The 19,280-nt window shown below is 44.8% G+C and overlaps 1 protein-coding gene and 1 long non-coding RNA gene across 2 annotated transcripts; both read right to left on the reverse strand.

Annotated features, from left to right (window-relative positions):
- Positions 1–36: 36 nt before the first annotated feature.
- On the reverse strand, positions 37–3,893 carry LOC309878398. The gene is made up of 3 exons (XR_014317536.1): positions 3,713–3,893; positions 2,420–2,547; positions 37–391 (listed from the first exon to the last, which is right to left on the reverse strand). It is a non-coding gene; the product is annotated as an uncharacterized lncRNA (long non-coding RNA).
- Positions 3,894–7,323: 3,430 nt separating this feature from the next.
- On the reverse strand, positions 7,324–18,637 carry GMFB (glia maturation factor beta). The gene is made up of 7 exons (XM_082760432.1): positions 18,574–18,637; positions 17,302–17,398; positions 16,715–16,764; positions 15,715–15,766; positions 14,572–14,652; positions 13,255–13,328; positions 7,324–10,867 (listed from the first exon to the last, which is right to left on the reverse strand). The coding sequence occupies exons 1-7, from the start codon at positions 18,574–18,576 to the stop codon at positions 10,796–10,798; spliced, it is 429 nt and encodes a 142-aa protein (XP_082616558.1). The 5' UTR covers positions 18,577–18,637; the 3' UTR covers positions 7,324–10,795.
- Positions 18,638–19,280: the final 643 nt, after the last annotated feature.

A 19,280-nucleotide genomic window follows, 5' to 3' on the forward strand; every position in this document is an offset into this window, starting at 1 on the left:
TTATTATTTATTATTTTATTGTATTTATTTTTCATTTATTATTCATTTAATATTCATTTATTTATTATTTATATTTTATTCTTTTTCCTTTCCGATATCTACACCGAAACCAAAGAACAAGGCGATGGCAGTAACATCCAGTTTGAAAATGGAATTTGGCCCAAAGGTCGAGGCAAAGAGCCCTTCCTTTTCAGGTGGAAAGGGATGGGGCAGCACCAGGGGCCAACTAACGCGGTGCCATCCCCACATCCCCAGTGGGACCCGGCAAGCAGAGGTACGGCTGCAGACAAGGGGGATGCCAGGCGTGCCGTAGGATGAAATGCTTGGGAACAGGATCCAGTCATGCCCAGGAAAGGAGGAACACCAGCTCTTGCTATCCAATCAATGCATTCTGAAAGGAAGCAGCAAGAAGCCAAGAAAACAAATAGTTTAAGGAGAAGCTCAACTAATTCTCTTCCACAGCTTCCTTCCAGTTTTGAGCAGGAATACCTTGCAATAAAGCAAACCTGCAACCATTGCTTCCAGACACATTGTGCAAATAACGAATCCCATAAAATTAACAGCAGCCAAATGGTAAATAATATTTCCTGGTGACATTTGCCAAAAAGCTTTACACACCATTAACTGCGTCTCACAACGAGCCATCAGCAGGAGCTTCGTTTCCTCCAGCGCAGTAAGAGGGGACCCCACAGCACCGGAGCTGCCCTCAGCTCAGCTGCTGCAGACGTGAGGCTGATCCCCACAAAGCAGCCTCATCCTCGAGCCATTCCCACGCAGGGAATAGTGCCATTAGGACCCACAAAACTTTGATGTAACCCCCAGAAAACAGTTTTAAAAGTGAATCGCAGCAGACGCACAGGAAAGGGGAAGAACTGGGAGCACAGGGCGCCCCGCAGCCCTCGAGCTGCCCCGGTGACCACAGAAATCCATCCATTTACTTGAAAACATGCCTGGAGATCGTGGCCTTCACAGGTTCCTGTTTCAGGTGCCTGGAGCCCCCTGGCTAGGCCAGGTCCTGCAGAACCAGAGATGTTTTGGCACCAGGTCTCTTCATACGGCCCATGAGGGAGATGTGGCCCACCACGAGTCCCGCTAGAAGCCAGCAGGCTCACCCATCACACAGGGCACACAACTAAGCAGAGGAACCCCTGCAGGATGCTGCCAAGCTGCTGCGTGTCAGGGAGCACCCAGGACCACCACCAGCGAGCTGCCAGCAGCCTCGGGCTGTTTGAACAGAGCTGCAGCAGAGAGGTTTCCTTCACGGCACTCCAGACACAGCAGATGCTCACGATTTGGGATATACGATCCAGGGTAGCTGAAGCACAAGGGCAGAAGAGGTAAACAAACTGCTCTGCACCTGAAAAAGCAGCAGCGCTGCTGTGTTGCTGATGATGTTCTGGGTTCGTGCACAACAGAATGTTTTACCAGGGACGTGTAGTAGCAGAAATATCAGGGTGTGTCAGTCACGTATTTGTATTTGCAATTAACGCCGGTTCTGCCTCGAGGAATGCACCGTTTTGTTACCTCTAATGCGTGCGTGCCATTCATCTGCAATTACCGTGTCAGGAAAAATGGAAGGCAGTAATTCTGTACCACAAAGATTTTTGTTCATTGGAGGAGCTCTTGAATTAGAGAGTGTCCTTTTAGGGTAATAAAAAATGAAATGAAATGGAAATTCTGTAGAAAATGACCTAATGGCTTCTCATTTCATGCATTTATTTGGGATCTCAAATCACCCAACTATCTGCTCAGAATTCTCTCTGATTGAACTTTCTCGAGTCCTCCTCCTTGCACAAATCATAAAACAGCCAAAAAATCAATACAAGAAAGACAGTGGAGATCTGGAGGTGGCCTACAGCTTTTAATGCACTTTCCTCTTAGTCTGGACTCATCGAGTTTAATCCTGATTGGAATCCCAAGGGAAAATGTCAGTGTCTGTTCACTTCATCTTAAATCCCTCCAAAGCACTTGCTGCTGCCAGAAAACAGCCCCATAATCAGTCACAATTCTGTGCTACAGTCTGTTCGTAAGGAAGATTTAGCTGAAGAAAGAAGACTCTGGCAGGTCATTACTACAGAGAGCCGTGATGGAAAGTTACAGAGCAATTTCTCTGAATTATCACGGTAGTAATTCATGAGTTAGCCGTGTTCTTCAACACCACAAATAACATTTCTGGAAAAATAGTCACTTTGCAGTTACAGAAGAAGAATCTACCACTATTGAACTCAGTAACAGAAATGGTGCTGGCTTCAATAGATTTAAACTTCACTTACCAGGTACGTAGGAGAGAAAAATATTTCTCTACAATTTAGAAGAGACTCTCCAAGTACCTCTAACACAGTCTGGCAGAGGTCACGTTTCTGCACACCTTTTATGTACACGTGAGAAGCAAAAGTACACAATCTCTGCTCTCACTTACCTCATTTATGTACCATCAGACATCAGGATGTAGGATGCTGGTTCACTGCTCAGTCTCTGATCGGTAGGATGAAAAGGTCCCTGGACTTGTGAGTGCACCAACTTCCCTTCCTGGGCAAACTTCCTTTCCTGTTGTGATAATGAACTCTTTAGAATAGCTCATTAAACTCTACCATTATGTATGTGACCACATTAATTAATGTTATAAAATCCTTTGTATATGAAACTAAGTCTCAAGAGAAACAAGAATTACATTCAAAGCTCAATTTCAGCACAGAGATGCTGCCAGGCATCTCACCATGTCTCATTGTGGAACCCACTTGTGGCCTCAATGCCTCCAACATTTGCTGTCAGATGGCAACACTTTTCCTTTAAAAGGCCAAATACTAAATGTCCTTTCAACAAGGTGCTTTGTTTTTCTCCTGCTTTAGAGAGCTCCTGTTAACAGCTATCTGTGCAACTCAGAGCCCATGGCATGATATCAGCGCATGGCTGGGCAAAGGGACCAATAATTGCTTTTTTATTTTTCCCAAGAACTGTTTCCTAACGTGTTTTGGGATTTGGCTGCTCGTTAACTAATTGAGAGGAAATTTCCAAACATTCTGCATTAGCCTGGCTCTAGCAGTGATGACTTTCAAAATCCCATTCTCAGTCCACAGCTTTAAATTCTGATCCAAATAAAATTCTGCTATTTCAGGCTGAGTAAGGAGAAGCTGAAACCATAGGCTTGGGATTTTAAGACGGCATCACACCTGGCACGTAATGGGAACAAACAAAATCCCCCTTTGTAAATTGCTCCACTGCTAATTGCTTTAGTAGAGCACAGTCACTGCTGGTGGTAGGACTGCACCCAGGTATTGTCAGGCGGCTGCTCACTGGGGCAGTGAGGCATTCACTCCTCCAGATGTAACGTCATTGCTGCCTCTGCCCAAAAGCAGGAAGATTCATGAAGCAGCCAGAAGATGCAGCCTGGTTATCAGAACCTCACAGTTCCCCCAGGAAACTCCTGCAGCCCCAGCAGACGTGCAGCAGGCTTGAAAATTTGGGAGGGAGAACAAAGAGTCAGCGTGGGACACGGGAGACTTTGGTCTCTGTCCTCTCACAGGCATCCCACGTGGCCTTGGGTACAGCACCTTCAGGCCCAGGGTGTATTTACACACTTCAATCACACTAAGGAGGATTTCCAAAAGCCTTCGTCTACATCTAAAGTCCTCTAAAAGTCTTGCTTTTGATCTCCCCAGCTGTATTGGTATTACCAAATCAGCTCGAGGCCCTACCAGCGCTAGAAACCCACCCGCTCTGCTCGTTCAGAAGCTTTTGGGCTGCCCTGTGTTGTTCTCCTGCTGAGGATCGGCAGCGCTGCTCCCATCAGCAGCCTCAGGCAGCAGCAGCAGGGAGGGGCGGCTGACTCACGCTCCACGTCTGCCTCTCCAGTCCACGTGGACAAGGTCACGGAGCCAGGAACTTCACGATCTTGTGACTGAACTGCAGCAAGGAGACCAACAGCGGCACCGGCACAGGAATGAAGGCACAGGAGCTCTGTAAAAGGACAATGCTCGGCTTCACCTCGCAGCCAGGAAAAGGAGGCTCGTGTCAGACTGTCCCTACAGCCCTTGGAAAGGGGACAGCTAAGGAAAAAGGGCTGCTGAGCGAGCGCATCTATTTTATTTTCGTTCTTTCACTAACACAGCTGCACAATTTGTTTTGTACTTCCAAAGCAAGCGACTGCACTTTCACAGCTGGGGGTAGGGTATAAATATTGTCTCTAGCTGATCCCTTGATCCGGCCCTCCTGGCTGAATTAATCACATTCACAAATCAATCCGGGATTTGCTGCTGTCGGAGCAGATGGCCAGGCGGGCACGTTCTTCTTCCAATTATCCAGCAGCATTTTCCAGCGGCAGATATTTAAAATTAGACCTTTTTCTGAAGAAATGCTAAACCTGTTCCCTTTTCAGCTCAATGAGGGCACTGACCCCTAACTTTCTGCTCCAGCTCTGCCCTCCCAGGCTTTAGTCCATGTATAGGATCGCTGGCGCCCCTTTCCCTTTCAACTGAATATTTTCTGCCCCATTTTCTTCCTGTTTTCTGTAGGAAAGAGGTGACAACAGCAGACGCTGTACGGCGTGGGGATCTCAAGGCTGCATTATGTTAATTGTAGAGCCGAGCACTACAGGAAAGGGAAGAGAAGCTGCATTCATGCTACCAGCAGCCTTCCATGGCACGGACCAGCAGGAACGGCGACCAGGGCGCCTTTCAGAAAGCCCTGATGGGACTTCCCCACCACAGCAGTAAATTTGCCATGAAAGACAGTCCCGCTGCTTTCCCAGCACTCACATCTGTTCTGCATTCAGTGTCTTTCTGGCTGATAATTGCTCTCCTCTCCTCTCTGTCTCCTGCTGAGGAGCTGCTAGAGCTGTCAGAGGCATTTGGGCTGAGCTCCATCACGTTCGGCACGAGATGCCTCACTTCCCACCAAAGGTGAAGGAGGTTAACTGAGAGGATGTTTGCTGTCCCCGAAAGAATGAAACATTAGAAAATAACCCAGAGGAAACAATCCTCCTGGGGTGTCACAAATCCAACCATGCCAATTTACTACATCTATGCAAATGTATTAAAATCATCCCCTTCACTTCATGGGTCCAGTAGAGAGACGCAGAACCTGGTCAGACCGAGCCACGGCTGCAGAAGATGCTGCATATCCACACAGCCCTGTCCCCAGAGGATCACAGAGCCTCGGTATCACCAAAAGGAAGAGCTGATAGGGAAGGAAGCCTGAGGGGGGAGCGGTGGCCAAGTTTACACAGCTGTAAATACAGCTTCACATGCCAGCAGCGTGCTAACCATGAGCAGGGAACGTTTGCTGCTTTGTATTTCGGTGTTTTCCTTCATTGTTTTCCACAAAATGAAAATGGAGGTAGGTAACTGCTCGGCCTTATGGCCAGCATTTCAATGTCCTGGCATCCAACTGTGTATTCACTGGAGAAATCAGAAGCGAAGCCCAGGGTTCCTTATGCTTTGGAACTGATGTGTTCATTAAAACATAGCTGGAATGAGGTTCCCAAAGCCTCACAGAGCACAATTCAAGCTGTGTGTCTTACACAACGGCCTGGATAGAGGTTGCCAGTTCCCCAAGATAGACTATTTATTTTGAGAACCAGAACCCCTAATTTCATGCACACCCACAGGCAGCATGGCAGGACCTTCATCTGTCAGGAGACGGCGATTTTTGGGAAGCCAGGCTGTACTGCAGCCCACAGGGAATGGGGAGCAGTAGGCACACGCACACTCACAGGACCCTCTGACCCTTTTCAGCGCCAGGAGACCTATGTACATGAGCAGCAATTACCCCAGCTCCTCCAGAACCGACTGCATTTCTCTTCCTGCCTGCCTTACCCCCGAAGGGCACGCCAAGATCTCAGCAAACACCCTAGGCCCGGGTCAGCCACCTATTCACACACCTGGAAGAGAAAGCACAAGCTGTGTATGACATTCAAGCTACACACACATTGCACATTTGTACCATTGCACAGGAATTTTCCATTTGTTCCCTATTCCCTTCTCTAGCTTTTACTTCATGAAGCACCCAACTGACACTTTCATACAACTATCACGAGTCAATGACCTTCCCTGAACGAGAGCAGCTGCCCTCCAGCTCATATCCCGAGACCTTCCTGTAATTCATTGGAGTCAGCTTTTTTTTCCCCCAACTATTTTGTTCATCTAGTCTCAGCAAGCCATCTCCTCATTTATTAGTTAACCATACTCGATGAACAGAGAACAGCACGGAACTGCCCAGGTGACCTCTCTCTACTGCGAGACCTTTTTATTCCCATCCTTTTTTCTTTCTTCCCTGTAATCAAGCGTTATTCTTGAGAGCCATTCTTTTCCCACAGCAGCTTAGCCACTTTCTTAGAACTTTTTGGCAATAGATTTTGCTGCGACACGCTCGGGTGACCAAGAAGCCCTTCAAGAGGCAGATGCACTGCAGCAGGTGTGCATCCAACTTCACAGCTGCTAGATTCACACAGGGCTGCCCACACCCAAGGGAGAAGGGGGTTCCTTCTATCACATTTAACCTGTGGCCCATTAATTCTGTTCTTCAGCACTGGCAGGAACAATGCCAGCTATTGAGGCTGAATTCTTTGGATCATCTTTAGTAGTTTTTTCAACAAAGTAGGAAAAAATCTCCAAGAATCAAGAAAAAAAACAGTAAGAATGAGAAAAGGGAATACTTCAGTCAACATAACCTAGTGGTCTCTCAGGCAGGAAAGAGATGAGCCAAGAAGTGAAAGAAGGAAGAGGTACAACTGAGTTCCTTTGTCTCCTTCAGGCCATGGGGTCTCCTTTACAAATCCTGTAGCTGCCCTGTCCTCCCCCCTCCTGCCACCCTTCATCACAGGTGGAAAGAGGAATCCTTACATGCAGAAGAGCCACAGAGGAAGCATATTTAAGACCAGAGACCACGCTACAAGTTCAAAGCAAACTCCAGGAAGCTGAGGAGAAACATCACGCCTAATAGCACTGACCCCTCCCCACACACGCCTGTGCTTGATGTGCTACTTTGCAATTAAAACAGTGAGACAGAACCTCTTAATTAAACATTTTATTGAAACCAATACAAGCACCATGCTTAGCAAAAAAAAAAAAAAAAAAAAGATTTGGTTTAAAGTAAACATGCAAGGTGAACTAGCAGAGACTAAACAGCATATGGAAGTTGTACTGGTTACTGATAGCTTCGTGGAATTGTCGAGTTCCCAAGACTGGCCACAAACCTGCACCTTTTACCACCTGCAGCACTGGTGCCAACCCTGACACGTCACATCGAGTCTGGATCACGTAGCAAAAGCAAGAGTTTCACTTCTCGTGTCCCATTACACCTCCATTTCACAGCTACTAGATGGACGTATCAAGAAATGTTGCTTAAAATGTCTTTTGAGCACAACGAAGCTAGGGACAGTCAGCATCCCTTGCTTTTGCCCGTTTGACTCAGACCCCTGGTTTCAGTTTAACATTGTTTCTGGACCATTTTACAGTTAAAGGTACAAAAAAATGGAATCTTGGTACAAATGCTTAAGATGCTCCTTTGGAGAAGTGGAATGGTGTCAACACCCGCATTGCCTCTTCTAATAAATCGGAACAGCTTTCATGATTCTAGAAACACACTTAAACCGTCAAACATCAGCATTTAAACTTTGTTAAAAAATATTTGAACAGTACAAGTTCATTTTATCGGATTTCCATGCAAACTCATGCTTCAGTTCAGCTTACCATCAATTAACAGGATTGCAAGAGCTGTATCCCAGCCAGCTATTCGATATTTAACACAACACAAGTTTATTGTGGCAAGTCTCTCTTTGTGAAAGACCTTTACGTTTAACTCTGGGCCAAGGATTTTATGGCCAACTTACTAACTCCTGAAAAATAGGAGTTCACCATGGAAAATGCTGACTCTCAGACCTTTAGCTACAAAGGCTCCCATAAACGGCATCATGATTTGTTGCTTCAACCCTCTTTAGAGATCTGAAAATTCAAGACAAGCAACTCAATAGGAAAGCACAGTCAGAACGCACTGGCCTTCTGAACACGGACACATCTGCCTCCTGCTGCTCTTAGGTGGGCAGCAGTAAGGAAAACACAGTTCTACGGATAAGGTGGGGAAAATATGAAAACAAATATTTGTGCCGGACGGATTTGGGTATAATTGATGTCTTTGTTTAACCAAGTATTAGCACTATCTATATCTCAAGGGCCTAGGACAGAAAGCGGCAGAGAGTTGTGCCAAAGCACTGCTTTAGAAACAAGGAAGCCACAAACAAGCCTAGAATAGCAAACATCCTCTGCACACTCATTCTTCAAGTACCTGCAGCTGCTTCCTCACTTCCCCAGCTCAGAGAAGGGAAGGAGGCACAGCTACCAAGCAAGGCTGTTCGACTAATACTGGTGGGCTGAGCAGCGTCAACATCGTCTCCCACACAAACGTGGGCTTTAGCACTCCCAACAGGATTTGGTGGCTTTCTACCAGACTCGAGGGGCAGCACCCAGGGCAGAAAGTCCTTAAGCGGAGGCACCAAGCACACACAAAGTGAATGGCAAAGAAGAACTCTGACTGAAGACTTCCAGCACGTGGACATCATCTTTAGTAGCAGAGTTTGCTTGGCAGAAGGGGGAGGGATCCAGAGATGCAGAGCCAGGCTCACCCATCTGACTGCAGCGGCTCCTTCCTCCTCCTCCAGGGAGAGGCCCCTTTACAGCCACTGTCGTTGAGACTTCTGCAAGCAGCAGTTGGATGCTGGCAGCCCCCCAGTGTACAAAGTACAATGGCAGAGATTATTAATCCAGTTTTCCCACTGAAAATCAAGCTGAACGGTACAAGTGGTAGCTTCCCCTCACCCAGCCTGTACTTTGACATGCCTTACCTTTAGCACAACGCTAAGGGAACGAGATTTTTGCTGTTTCAAGACTGAGACTCTGACTAACATCCCTTTTAAGCCAGTCTTATTTCTACAATGTTCATCAAAAAAGTATTTTTTTATTGATCTCTAGTACAGAAAGACCGAGCAACAGTTTCATAATCAACATTTTGTGTCCAGGGAAATGAAATGTTTTTTTCCAGTTCAATACGTTAAGAGAAATTTAATTTTAATTACAAGCATTTCCTTCCAGCACTGAAAGATCGATTTAATTGAATCATCCTAGCATGTATTTTGAAGAGCTCCTCTCAAGTCAGATTTGTATACAAATAAATGAGCAGTAACATCAAACTAAGAAGAGAGATACCAACGCTGAGGACCCCTGCAAATAAATTCCTTGTGATCTTACAGGAATTAGTGTTAAAACCACTAACACAACATATGTTTACAAACAAAAAATAGACCTCCTTTCAGCAAAGGTTTCACAGCATGAAATACTGGCCTCCAAATTTAACACTGCATTCCTTCTCACCAAAGAAATTTGTTAGGGCAGCTGTATTTTAAGGTGTGTTATCAACAGGAAGCTGCTCTTACGCAGATTCTTGTTCAGTAGCACAACAAACACTCATGAGCAAGATAGTGAGATACTGTCACGAGTACTCCTTTTGCCACTGCATTGGCTGAACGTGATGTCCCCTATCAGACAACTATTCTACTCATTATAAAACAGACCTGTAAAAAGACTCGTCATTTATAAAAGTTAAATACTATATTCACATTAGAATCTTTACTGTTTCAAAGAGATGAACCGTAAGTAAATGAAAATCAAATCACCACTTATGCAAAAGCTTCACTTGGAATGTACTTTTGACCAACAAGCAGTTAAGAAAGTTAGAGACTGTCATTAAAATACTCAAAAAGCTCTGTGTGGCCAACTTCTGTAACAAAAAGAGATATAAATCATTCAGTATCATGAAAAGCTTCAACCTCCCGGACTCCTACAAATGGAGCAGATGACTGGAATTTCAAGGAAAATGAGGTTAGCTTTTGTTTTACAGATGTCAACTGCAACACTAGGCACTAGGAAAAAATGTTACTTGGATTCTTTAACAAAGATTTTACCAAATTCGTAATAAGTGGCAGTGTAAAATTCTCAAGTCATTTTAAAGCTAACAAATTAAAGGCACACAGTATTAACAGGTGTTCGTATAAGAGGAAATGAGCAGAGGTAAACTTCTTAACAGTGTCATAAGTTATATGCACAAGACATCTGGTATGAAAGCAACCAGAGTTGTAATTCAGCCCTTAGTTATCTTCTAGTTCCTGCAAGACTGCATTAGCATGAGAACTGGACAAAGCTTTGCCCTGAAATTTAGTTAAGATTGACTCAGTCAGCTGAGGAATTACTGGAATGACAAAAATTAGTTCCAAGAACTTGAGAAATTTCATATGGACTCAATGAAGGGATAAATGGATGGGTTTGCTGTACAAGGGTTTTGTCTTTTTAATACTAACTGCTTCCAGGGAATAGTTTCCAAAATTGAGAAGACATTAGGTCAAAAATTCTGACGGGTAAGTGACAGTATATGATTTTTGCATATAAATGGCTAGTATACCTCATTAGGATGCATCTGTAGCTCAGAAAAGTTAGCGTCAGCTTCCAAATTATGGTTGTATATAGCTATAAATCCCGAACTGAACGATTTTAGTTATAGAAATATTAGTCACAAGAGTGCAAAAGGATTCCCTGCAGAGAAGTATTCCCTTTTAACAGGTACACATAAGGAAACACCTGCAAAGATTTGTTACTTCAAGGAGACAGACCTGCTATTCTTTGCACAAACTTTGCACAAGAGATGTACTGCAGGAAACAGATGTAAATACAGTGCATTTTTAGATGTAAGTATTCATGTCTGGTTCCAGTATTATCAGGATGGTACATAAATACTTATTACAGAGGTTTTCTTAATGGAAGAAGCCAAGTTTCTCACGCAGCCATTCTTCAGTTAGGTCTTCTGTATTTCTTATTTCAAATACCTAAACAAAATTGTGTCATGTAAATATTTGGGGTGCTGGTACTTCAAAAGGATAAGCATACAAAGCAATCAAGAGCTTTCCACACAAGTTGTCTGAGCTGTAATAAACCAGTAACCAAGTTAAAGAGTTTCCACTTGCTTTCTTGCATGAATGGATTATTAGACTAATGTAACATCAGTTGAAAATATACAAGACTAAGCAGCCAGGAATATTAGTAACTTGACAAGTTAAAAATTCTGCAGTTCCTGTTTCCAGACATCATTCTTGTTTAAAAATATATCTGAGAACAGCACATTCACTACATTTTAAAGTTGCTCTGAAATTGCACCACCTCATACATAGCCCTCCTTAAATAGCTAAGCAAGAGGATTGTCTATTTGAACAACAAAAATGAATTTAACCTCCAGGCTGAATTAAGCCTAGAGTTTTGAAAGCATACTCAGTACAAGATAGTTACTTTTTCTATGAGTTACAGTAAATCCATAGCATCCAGCAACACGTTTGCAATGTAAGAAACAAGGTTGGGAAATCTCAGAATAGAAGACTCATAAACAGCACCAACCTAACGCTTTGTGCTTATCTTAAACTTTTAGCACGGCCTTGAAACAAAAAAAAAAACAAGACCAAAGAAGCCAATAAATTCCTTATGCTCCATGTGGGCAAGTGACTTCAGTTCTGATTTTAATAGCCTTGATGAGAGGGTAGGTAAATTCTGTATTGCTAAAAGGAGCCTTGGAGATGCCCACAAGCAGGTAATCTTTTCAGAAGAGTCCAGCAAGTAAAATCCACAGGCCTTCAAGAATGTTCTCCTACACAATGAAACCAGCAAAATACTTTCCTCTAGTCTACTGTTCCTGTTCTGACAACACTGAAAATAATTGATTTAGTGCTGAAATAGGTTTATTTATCCTGATAAGTTTATAGAGTACATAGCTGTAAAAAAGCACATTTAAGCCAGCTGACCAGATGGCTTTTTGCAGGACTCTCAAAACAAGCTTCTCAGGGAACCTGCTGTTTGGAACGAGCTCATAGTTAGTCCTGTCCACAGTCATTTTACCATTTTAATCCTCTTCACGAAAGAATTCAGGATTTGTATCATTTTCCAGCTCTGGACACTGCTCCTTGTATTCAGGCAGTAATACTACCAACTAATGCTGACTTTTTAAGTAAAAGATTTAGGGCAGGGCAGGGTGTGAGGGGAACAAAATTCCACGTTATAGACACGGAACAGCTTAATGGAAGCCAAGCTAATATGCAAGCCACAGAGGAAAATGACAGGCCTTAGCTCACATGCAAAAATAACACCAGGAAGAAGTCACGGCATTAGCTAGAGTGAAGCAAGGCTCAGTGATGGAAGGAATAAAGCACATTTAAAGAGCAAGTGAACACCCTGAACTGGAGACAGGCTAGGATCAGCTCCAGAAGGAAGATAATCATGGACTTCTGTGCCCACTCCGAGGCTTTTATTCAGAAGGACTTCAGACCAAATCAATTTCTCCCACTTGACAATCGGTAGCCACTCCAACTCAGCTAGTTCCCAGGCTTTTACCTTCCCACCAAGTCTTTCTCCTCACTCACCAAAACCAACTGCCTGTCTCCTCCCAAAATTCTTCTCCCTTTCTTTCAGATGTTGGAGTTCTCAGACCTTAAAAAGGTTTCCTTGGGGCTGTAGGTATGCTACTTCTGCCTCAGCTTCTGCTTCCCTCCCATTTACTCCTGTCAACTTAGTCTAACTTTAAAAAAAAGACGGCTTTCTTACGAGGTACAAGAGGTTCATGGTTCTGCTTTTGCCCTAATGCACATTTCTAATGGGATGTTGAAGTCCTCAGTCAAGGAAGACTGAAAGGGAATGGTGCTGATGGAGAATTGTGAAGTCATTTCACACTATGAAAAGCCTGAAGCAACCATTTAATCTATTTAGTTTTATTGGTCAGAACTAAAATTTTCAGAAAAACAGGTGCCAATAATGGAGGAGGCAAACACAGGAGCATTTAGAATTGTTCAGCACTTGGCACTTGTTATATATTCTGATGGCTACAGTCTGTAAACATGCAAACCCATAGACCATGCAGCAAAACTAGTCCACAGAATTCTAAGGCTTCAGTGTATACTGCTCATTAACATACTACTTCCCCGTGGTGACGATATGTACCTTACTAAATGACATTTCAGTTACATGGTCATTTTTTGGAACATCGTTCTTCCTGTCCCCTAAAAATCCAGAAATCCCCATATATGCTGCTATCTTCAGCCTTCCTAAAACTGACTTTATTTGCTGCAATTACAAGGTCTCATAACATCCTTGTTTTGATTTCAAGCAAGACACAAAACAGCTTCTGCAACATGCATGTAGAGGAGGGACAGTTACTTCAACTAGTCAAGCATACCTTAGTGAGTTCAGCTGTCTGTACAAGCTTATTCTTGCTCCCCGCATACATCATCTGCTGTTCAGGCTTACATCCTGTAGTTGTGTGGGGAGAAAAAAAAAAAAAGCGTTTGGTTATTTCAACTGTAATATCTCAAAAGGTTTCAAAAAAATCCAAACTGAAAGCCGAATTAGGCCACTTTTTCCATTCAGGAAAGTGACCTAATTCTTAATGTACAGTATCAGCCTTGCTCATACTTTCATATTTGGCACTTGAAAAGCATTTCCTGACAGCATAGTTACACAGGTTCAATTGGTGGTCTCAACACACATCTGTATTTCTGCTTAGAAACATCAAATATTGCAGCAAATAGAATCACAGTTCAGAACAAAACAGCCAGCAAAGCAGTAATTCCCACTGCTGCAGTAGCGTGCTGATTACATTACATCCAATTCTTTGCCATCCTGCTATTTCTGGAAGATTCCCAAGGCTCTGCTAGTTATACTCCTATGGATCTTTACAGCATATGCCTTTGAGCTAAAAATCACACTAAGAACAAACCCAGGCAGTTTGAACGTTGTCATTTCCCCCCAAATTTCAGCCACAATTGAAGGTAACTGGCTGCTCACGAGTCCTAGCTAATGGTTCGTTGTTTCTGACTGCAGTTCTCCGTGCATCTGCAGCTGTGACAGTCCTTTACACCTCCACAGCACAGCACTGCTGAGTTGCTGCCCATCACGTCCAGGTCCTCTAAGAAACCCTCTTCACCTCCACCCTAACCCTTTTACATTGTCCCAGTCCTCTCACAGGTAGGCACAGGCTCCCCCGAAGGAGAGGAATTGCCTCCCGCCTAGCTGCTGACATCCCAAGATGGACGGAGGTGTCCAAAAGCCTTCAAGAAACAGGGGTGGCATCTTCTAGCTCTCTCCTCGCTCATTTCCTGAGCTCAGTCTGGTCATATTTTGACACCTCCGCAAGATTTGAGGGGAAGCCAACAGGAAACACATGAGGCTACATCTACACGAACAGATGCAGAGCACTCCAGGCTCCTTTCACTTACAGGAAAACGCTGCTGAACATGCCACTGAGATCACAGCGGGCACATTTAGATGCACCGTTTGGAGAGCAAGGCAGGAAAGTAACATTTCTGCTCAGCCTTCAGAAACGGAAGAGAAAGGATCTCTTCTACCCTCCTTCCTAAGTCCCTTATGGCACCTTGATTCCAGCACTGGCATAAACTCAGACATCTGAAGCATTACTTGAGCACTGAGCACTTCGATCGCAAAGAACACCCCCAAATTGACAGCACGTAGTAGCTACCGTTCGATATTCACTCACCAACTGGACTGGAGAAGATAAAGCACAGCGGGTAGGAAACTCTTCCATCTTCATGCTGATACTTGTAACTATACACAATAAATGTTTTTTCTGAGGTTAAAGAAACTAGGAAAACAATTATTTTGTTAGGATATAATCCTCAATGAGCAGAGCCTGAGGCAGGCACAACTAAGTCACGCGCTCCAGATGCCTCAATTTTGCTAATTAGTCTCAGTGTCTTTTATTTTCACTTCCATATTTGACTTCCAGAATTGGCCCCGCCTGTTTTCACCAACTTCTACTGCAGCTGGGGGGAAAAGGTCATCTTTGTACTACTGCTGCACATCAGAAAGCTAAAATCACCCCTCCATTGCAAGGTTTCCTCCCCTAGCTTTGTGAAAAGGCTTCCCACACCCACCACTAAGTTCCTGGATTTCTTTGCAGACTGAGCACTTCATCGTTTCAGGTGTTTTGGTGAATTTGACCTCACATTTTAGCTAGGATTCCTGTTTTACAGCCTCCTACTGCACCATGGTCATGAAAGGAAAGATTCAGAACAGCAGCTGGCACATGGCCAGCCACCTTCTAAGGATACTGGACGTGGATATTTTCTTTGCTTGTAACTTAAAGACCCCTCTTACTTCACCTAGTTATAAAGAATAATTTGCTTCTCCCCTTGCTCTTCTCCCTTCCTGCATCCCCCCCCACCCACCTCTTTTAGTACATGCTCGTGATTTAGGGAAGAATCCCTACAGGACTCCCAAGTGCAGCAACTACAGCAAAACAGCAAGGGGCACGTGCTGAGATTGTAGCAAAAGGGATCCTACACAGGCAGTTGTCTGTAAGTAGCAACATAAGAAACTGGCACAATTTACTCACTTCTTAACAGCAGCATGGCTTCACTTCCCCAAATGTTACAGAACATGGTTTAAAAGAAAATAAAGTCTTGGGAAAGGCTTAACTGTATCGGTCATTGCTTGAGTAAGTCTTTATGTGGGACAACCAGCCAGTGCATTGTGAGAACTGATCCCTAGGATACCTCACAGATAAAATATTACTGAAGGCTCGCTACAGGCAAGCATTGGCCTAAAAAGGTGAAGTCCAACTTTGAACGTCTTGAACAGCTTCCAGGAGTAAGCCAAACACCAGCAGCACAAGAAGGATATCGAGGTTGTCTCTCGGGCAGTTCATCCTTTAGCTCATCAGGAGAAATACCCTGGTAACATTAAACAAAAAGCAATGTTTGAACAAATTAACTTGTACTTGAGGGTGTAACTGAAGTCTAAAGCAGAAGAGTGGGATAGCGAAACACCTGTAAGTTAGATACACATCTATGGTTTAACTGATAACGATCTCTCGTACAAGTTACTAGAGCAGTTTAGGAAAGCTTGCCTGCTAAGAAATCCCTATGACTAAGCACAGAATTAATGTTAGCATGAATAATCATTCCTATTTTAGGCATAATGAGTTTAGAAAACATTTTGGCTCTGGCTGGATGCGCTGGCAGCTACTGTGGTTTTCTTACTCTAGCATTAAACAGAAGTAAGCAAGCACACCCAAAAAAGTACCCATTAAAATCCGCTACGTGAAAGGTGCTTTTGAAAAACTGCTCCTTGTGCAAGCAGAGTCCCCATCCTGTTCAAACACTGCATTCACTTCTACATTGTAGGGAGTAAGAGCTGCGGTTAATGCTCAAATCCCTTGGAAGGATTTAATTTTGCCCTACCTACCATGAAGAAACACTACCCACTGGGCTGACCTTATTATGCCACCTATCAAATTTAGGATCTGCAGAGGATTAGCAACCTTAGCCTCTAATTGATGGTAGACCAGTTCGGAGCCACATTTGCAGATCCACGGAGAAATGCTGCAGAGCGCTCTTCCAAAAGCCAGCAGGTGCCAAAGGTGCCTTTTTCCTACAGAGTCGTACAAGAACAGCTCTAAAATAACTTATCTTCTGTGCCATTAATCAAATCCATTGTTTCTGTGCAGTCCCACTATTAATAGTGCTGTGCTTTACATGCAGAGTGACCATGCATTTAAATAAGCTCATGACCCAAATTAGATTAAGAGTTTGATAACAATTTGAAACTAAGGCAGTACCTTAGAGACAACAATACATTGCAGGCTGAAGATACTCTTATTTACAATTCATTTAACAAACCTCATGCTCCTCATCCAGTACCACCAACTGCTTATCCTTGTCGATTTTCACTACAAATCAAAACAAAACACAGATCAACTTTCAACTGATTTACACAATGCATGCATAAAGCTTTTTAACACACACACAAGCACGTTCCTCATCTGCTCTGTTTCTTCAGTTCCTAACCCAAGGCTTCACAACATCCCTGAAGGCACAAGCAGTACGGTCTAAGGCTGTTCACAGCAATAAGCTTTTTTCAAATTACAAAAACAAGCGTTAAACTCTCCTACTTAACAGCTACAAAATTTATGAACTGAAAGTGACCATGCCCTGACATTTTTTTGCTATCATTTTACAGCCAGACATGGACTCTGAGCCACAGCTAGCTACAAAAACTCTGCTAAGAGCAGACGAAGCCAAGCCTTCTCTCCTTAAAACTGTGTTTTTCTACTGTTAGAAACACAGGCAGAATGGAAGGTACTGAAATTCATAGCAGTAAGTCTCCTGGATCACGTTTACCTGTTACAGCAACAAAATTACACAGGAAGGAAGAGAAGATTTTCTGCAAAATCTTGCAGCTTTGGCCAGTTGTGTTTTAAACTTACTTATAATGGCAGCATTGTTGGTTTCTTTACGAAACCGGAATTTTCTCAGTTTCTCCACCAGGTCTTCAGCAACATCACAAACCACCAGAGATTCACTCTACAAAAGGGAAACAGCAGAGGAGAGCGACTGATAAGGGAAATCTTTCTAGTAACACTGAAAAAAAAATCCCATGTCATGCACATCTGCCCACAGCTCTTATGAGGTGGAACTACAAGCACTTGTCTAAAGTTTCAGAACATATACTTCAACCAGAAAAACCATGCATGAAGGCAAGTTTTAAGAACAAAAAGCCGCTTATCTGTTCTTTTATCCGTCCTCAAAGCCACAAGGTTAGTTATAAAATTTTTAGCTACTCCTGAAGTGGGATGGTTTTGTTTTTAGATCAGGGATTCCCGTTTCTGATAGATAGTTCTTAGAAGCAAAAAAAAATAATGTTATTTCAGGACTTCACTTGGGAAATAAACCATAAGGAAGCCTTGCCAGTAAACTGGTTAAAGTAATGTAAGCATTTAAAGAAATAGGAAGTACTGCTGACATTTCAGAAGACAGATTGTTGTCAAGGGCCACTGCTTTTTTACCCAAAAAGCATTAACTGAACTTTTGAGATTTACACACACAACACATTTAAGACAGTTCTGCCAAAAAGCCCTGTTTGTTTTTTTTTTCCCTCGAGCCCAAGTTTTCAGCAGCAATGCCCAGAGAAGGCTCCAGCAGTCTCCCCGCTGGGGATGGGGAAGGAAGCGAGGGTTTCACAAGCAGGTTATCTCCCATTGCACACGCAATCTCCTCGCCTGCACCAAGCCAGCCCCTGCCATTTCCTGAGCAGCGTTTCACACACACACCATCATCACCTCAGCTGCGAGCTAGCCTGACGAGGTAAAAACGATTTCCCACCTCCAGCTTATTTCTATCGGTGTATTCGTAAATTTATTACGGTATTAAGACTTTTCCTGACAGAACAGCTGTACCCCGAGGCGTTTTTAGCGAAGGGACTTGCCGGGTTATCCACATAACCCCTCCTGAGGTGTTTAACCCCTAAATAACCCCTTCAGTTTTACCTGCTTTTAGCCGGCCGCCACGCTCCTTCCCTCCCATACCGGCTGAGAGGAGGCAGCTGTCCTTCCCCCCGCCCCCAAACCCCTCGCAGATATCCCACTTTTGGCGTTATTCCCCCAAAAACCTGCGCCCCCCCCCCCCCCTTCAGCCCCGCCGCGCTGTCCCCTCACGGAGCGCCCCCTCCCCCCCCCTCAGGCGGCGCGCGCCCCCCTCACCATCTTGCGCGCGCGCCCAACCGCCGCCGCTCGCGCGCCGCCAACGGAAACCGCCGCCTCTCCCGCCCCCCCCAATCCCGTGCTGCGCCTGCGCCGCCGAGGCCACGCCCCTCTTCTCTTAGCCCCGCCCTCCGCCCCGCGGCCAATCAGCACGAAGGCTCGCGGCCCGCGGGGGAGGGAGGGGCGCTCCGTTGTCATGGAGACCAAGCCCCGCCCCCCTCCTCGTTGTCATGGAGACGAGGCCCCGCCCACCCCCGCGGTATCCTAGCAACGGGGCGGGGCCGCGCGCAGCCGGTCCGAGGCTTCCCTCAGGACCGGGCCCCGCCGCTGTGGGACAAATTTTGGGGTGGGAAAGGGCTGAGAAACCCCAAACCTGCCGGGTCAGGCCTGCCCCGGGCAGGGCGTCCCCATAAAGGCCGCTGAGGCCCGTCAGGGAGCTCAAGGTTTTGCCCCTTTGCCGAAATAAGGGGGAAAATCCATGGAGAAATGACTCAGCCATGAAAAAACCGCCCTGGGATGGGGTTTCCAGCTTAATAAGGCGCAGAAAATTCAAGCGTGAGGCTCAGTGCGGTCTGCCGCTCAGGAAACTTCTTGTTTGTACGAGTTGAGTGTGGTTCTGGACATGAACCAGGACTTGGATCTGGCAGACTGCAAGCCCCAGCGCCTCGCTCCCATAACAGGCATCTGGCCGGGAGCCGGGGGAAATA

Source organism: Aythya marila (assembly GCF_965140915.1).
Source record: "Aythya marila genome assembly, chromosome: 5".
Lineage (NCBI taxonomy): Eukaryota > Metazoa > Chordata > Aves > Anseriformes > Anatidae > Aythya > Aythya marila.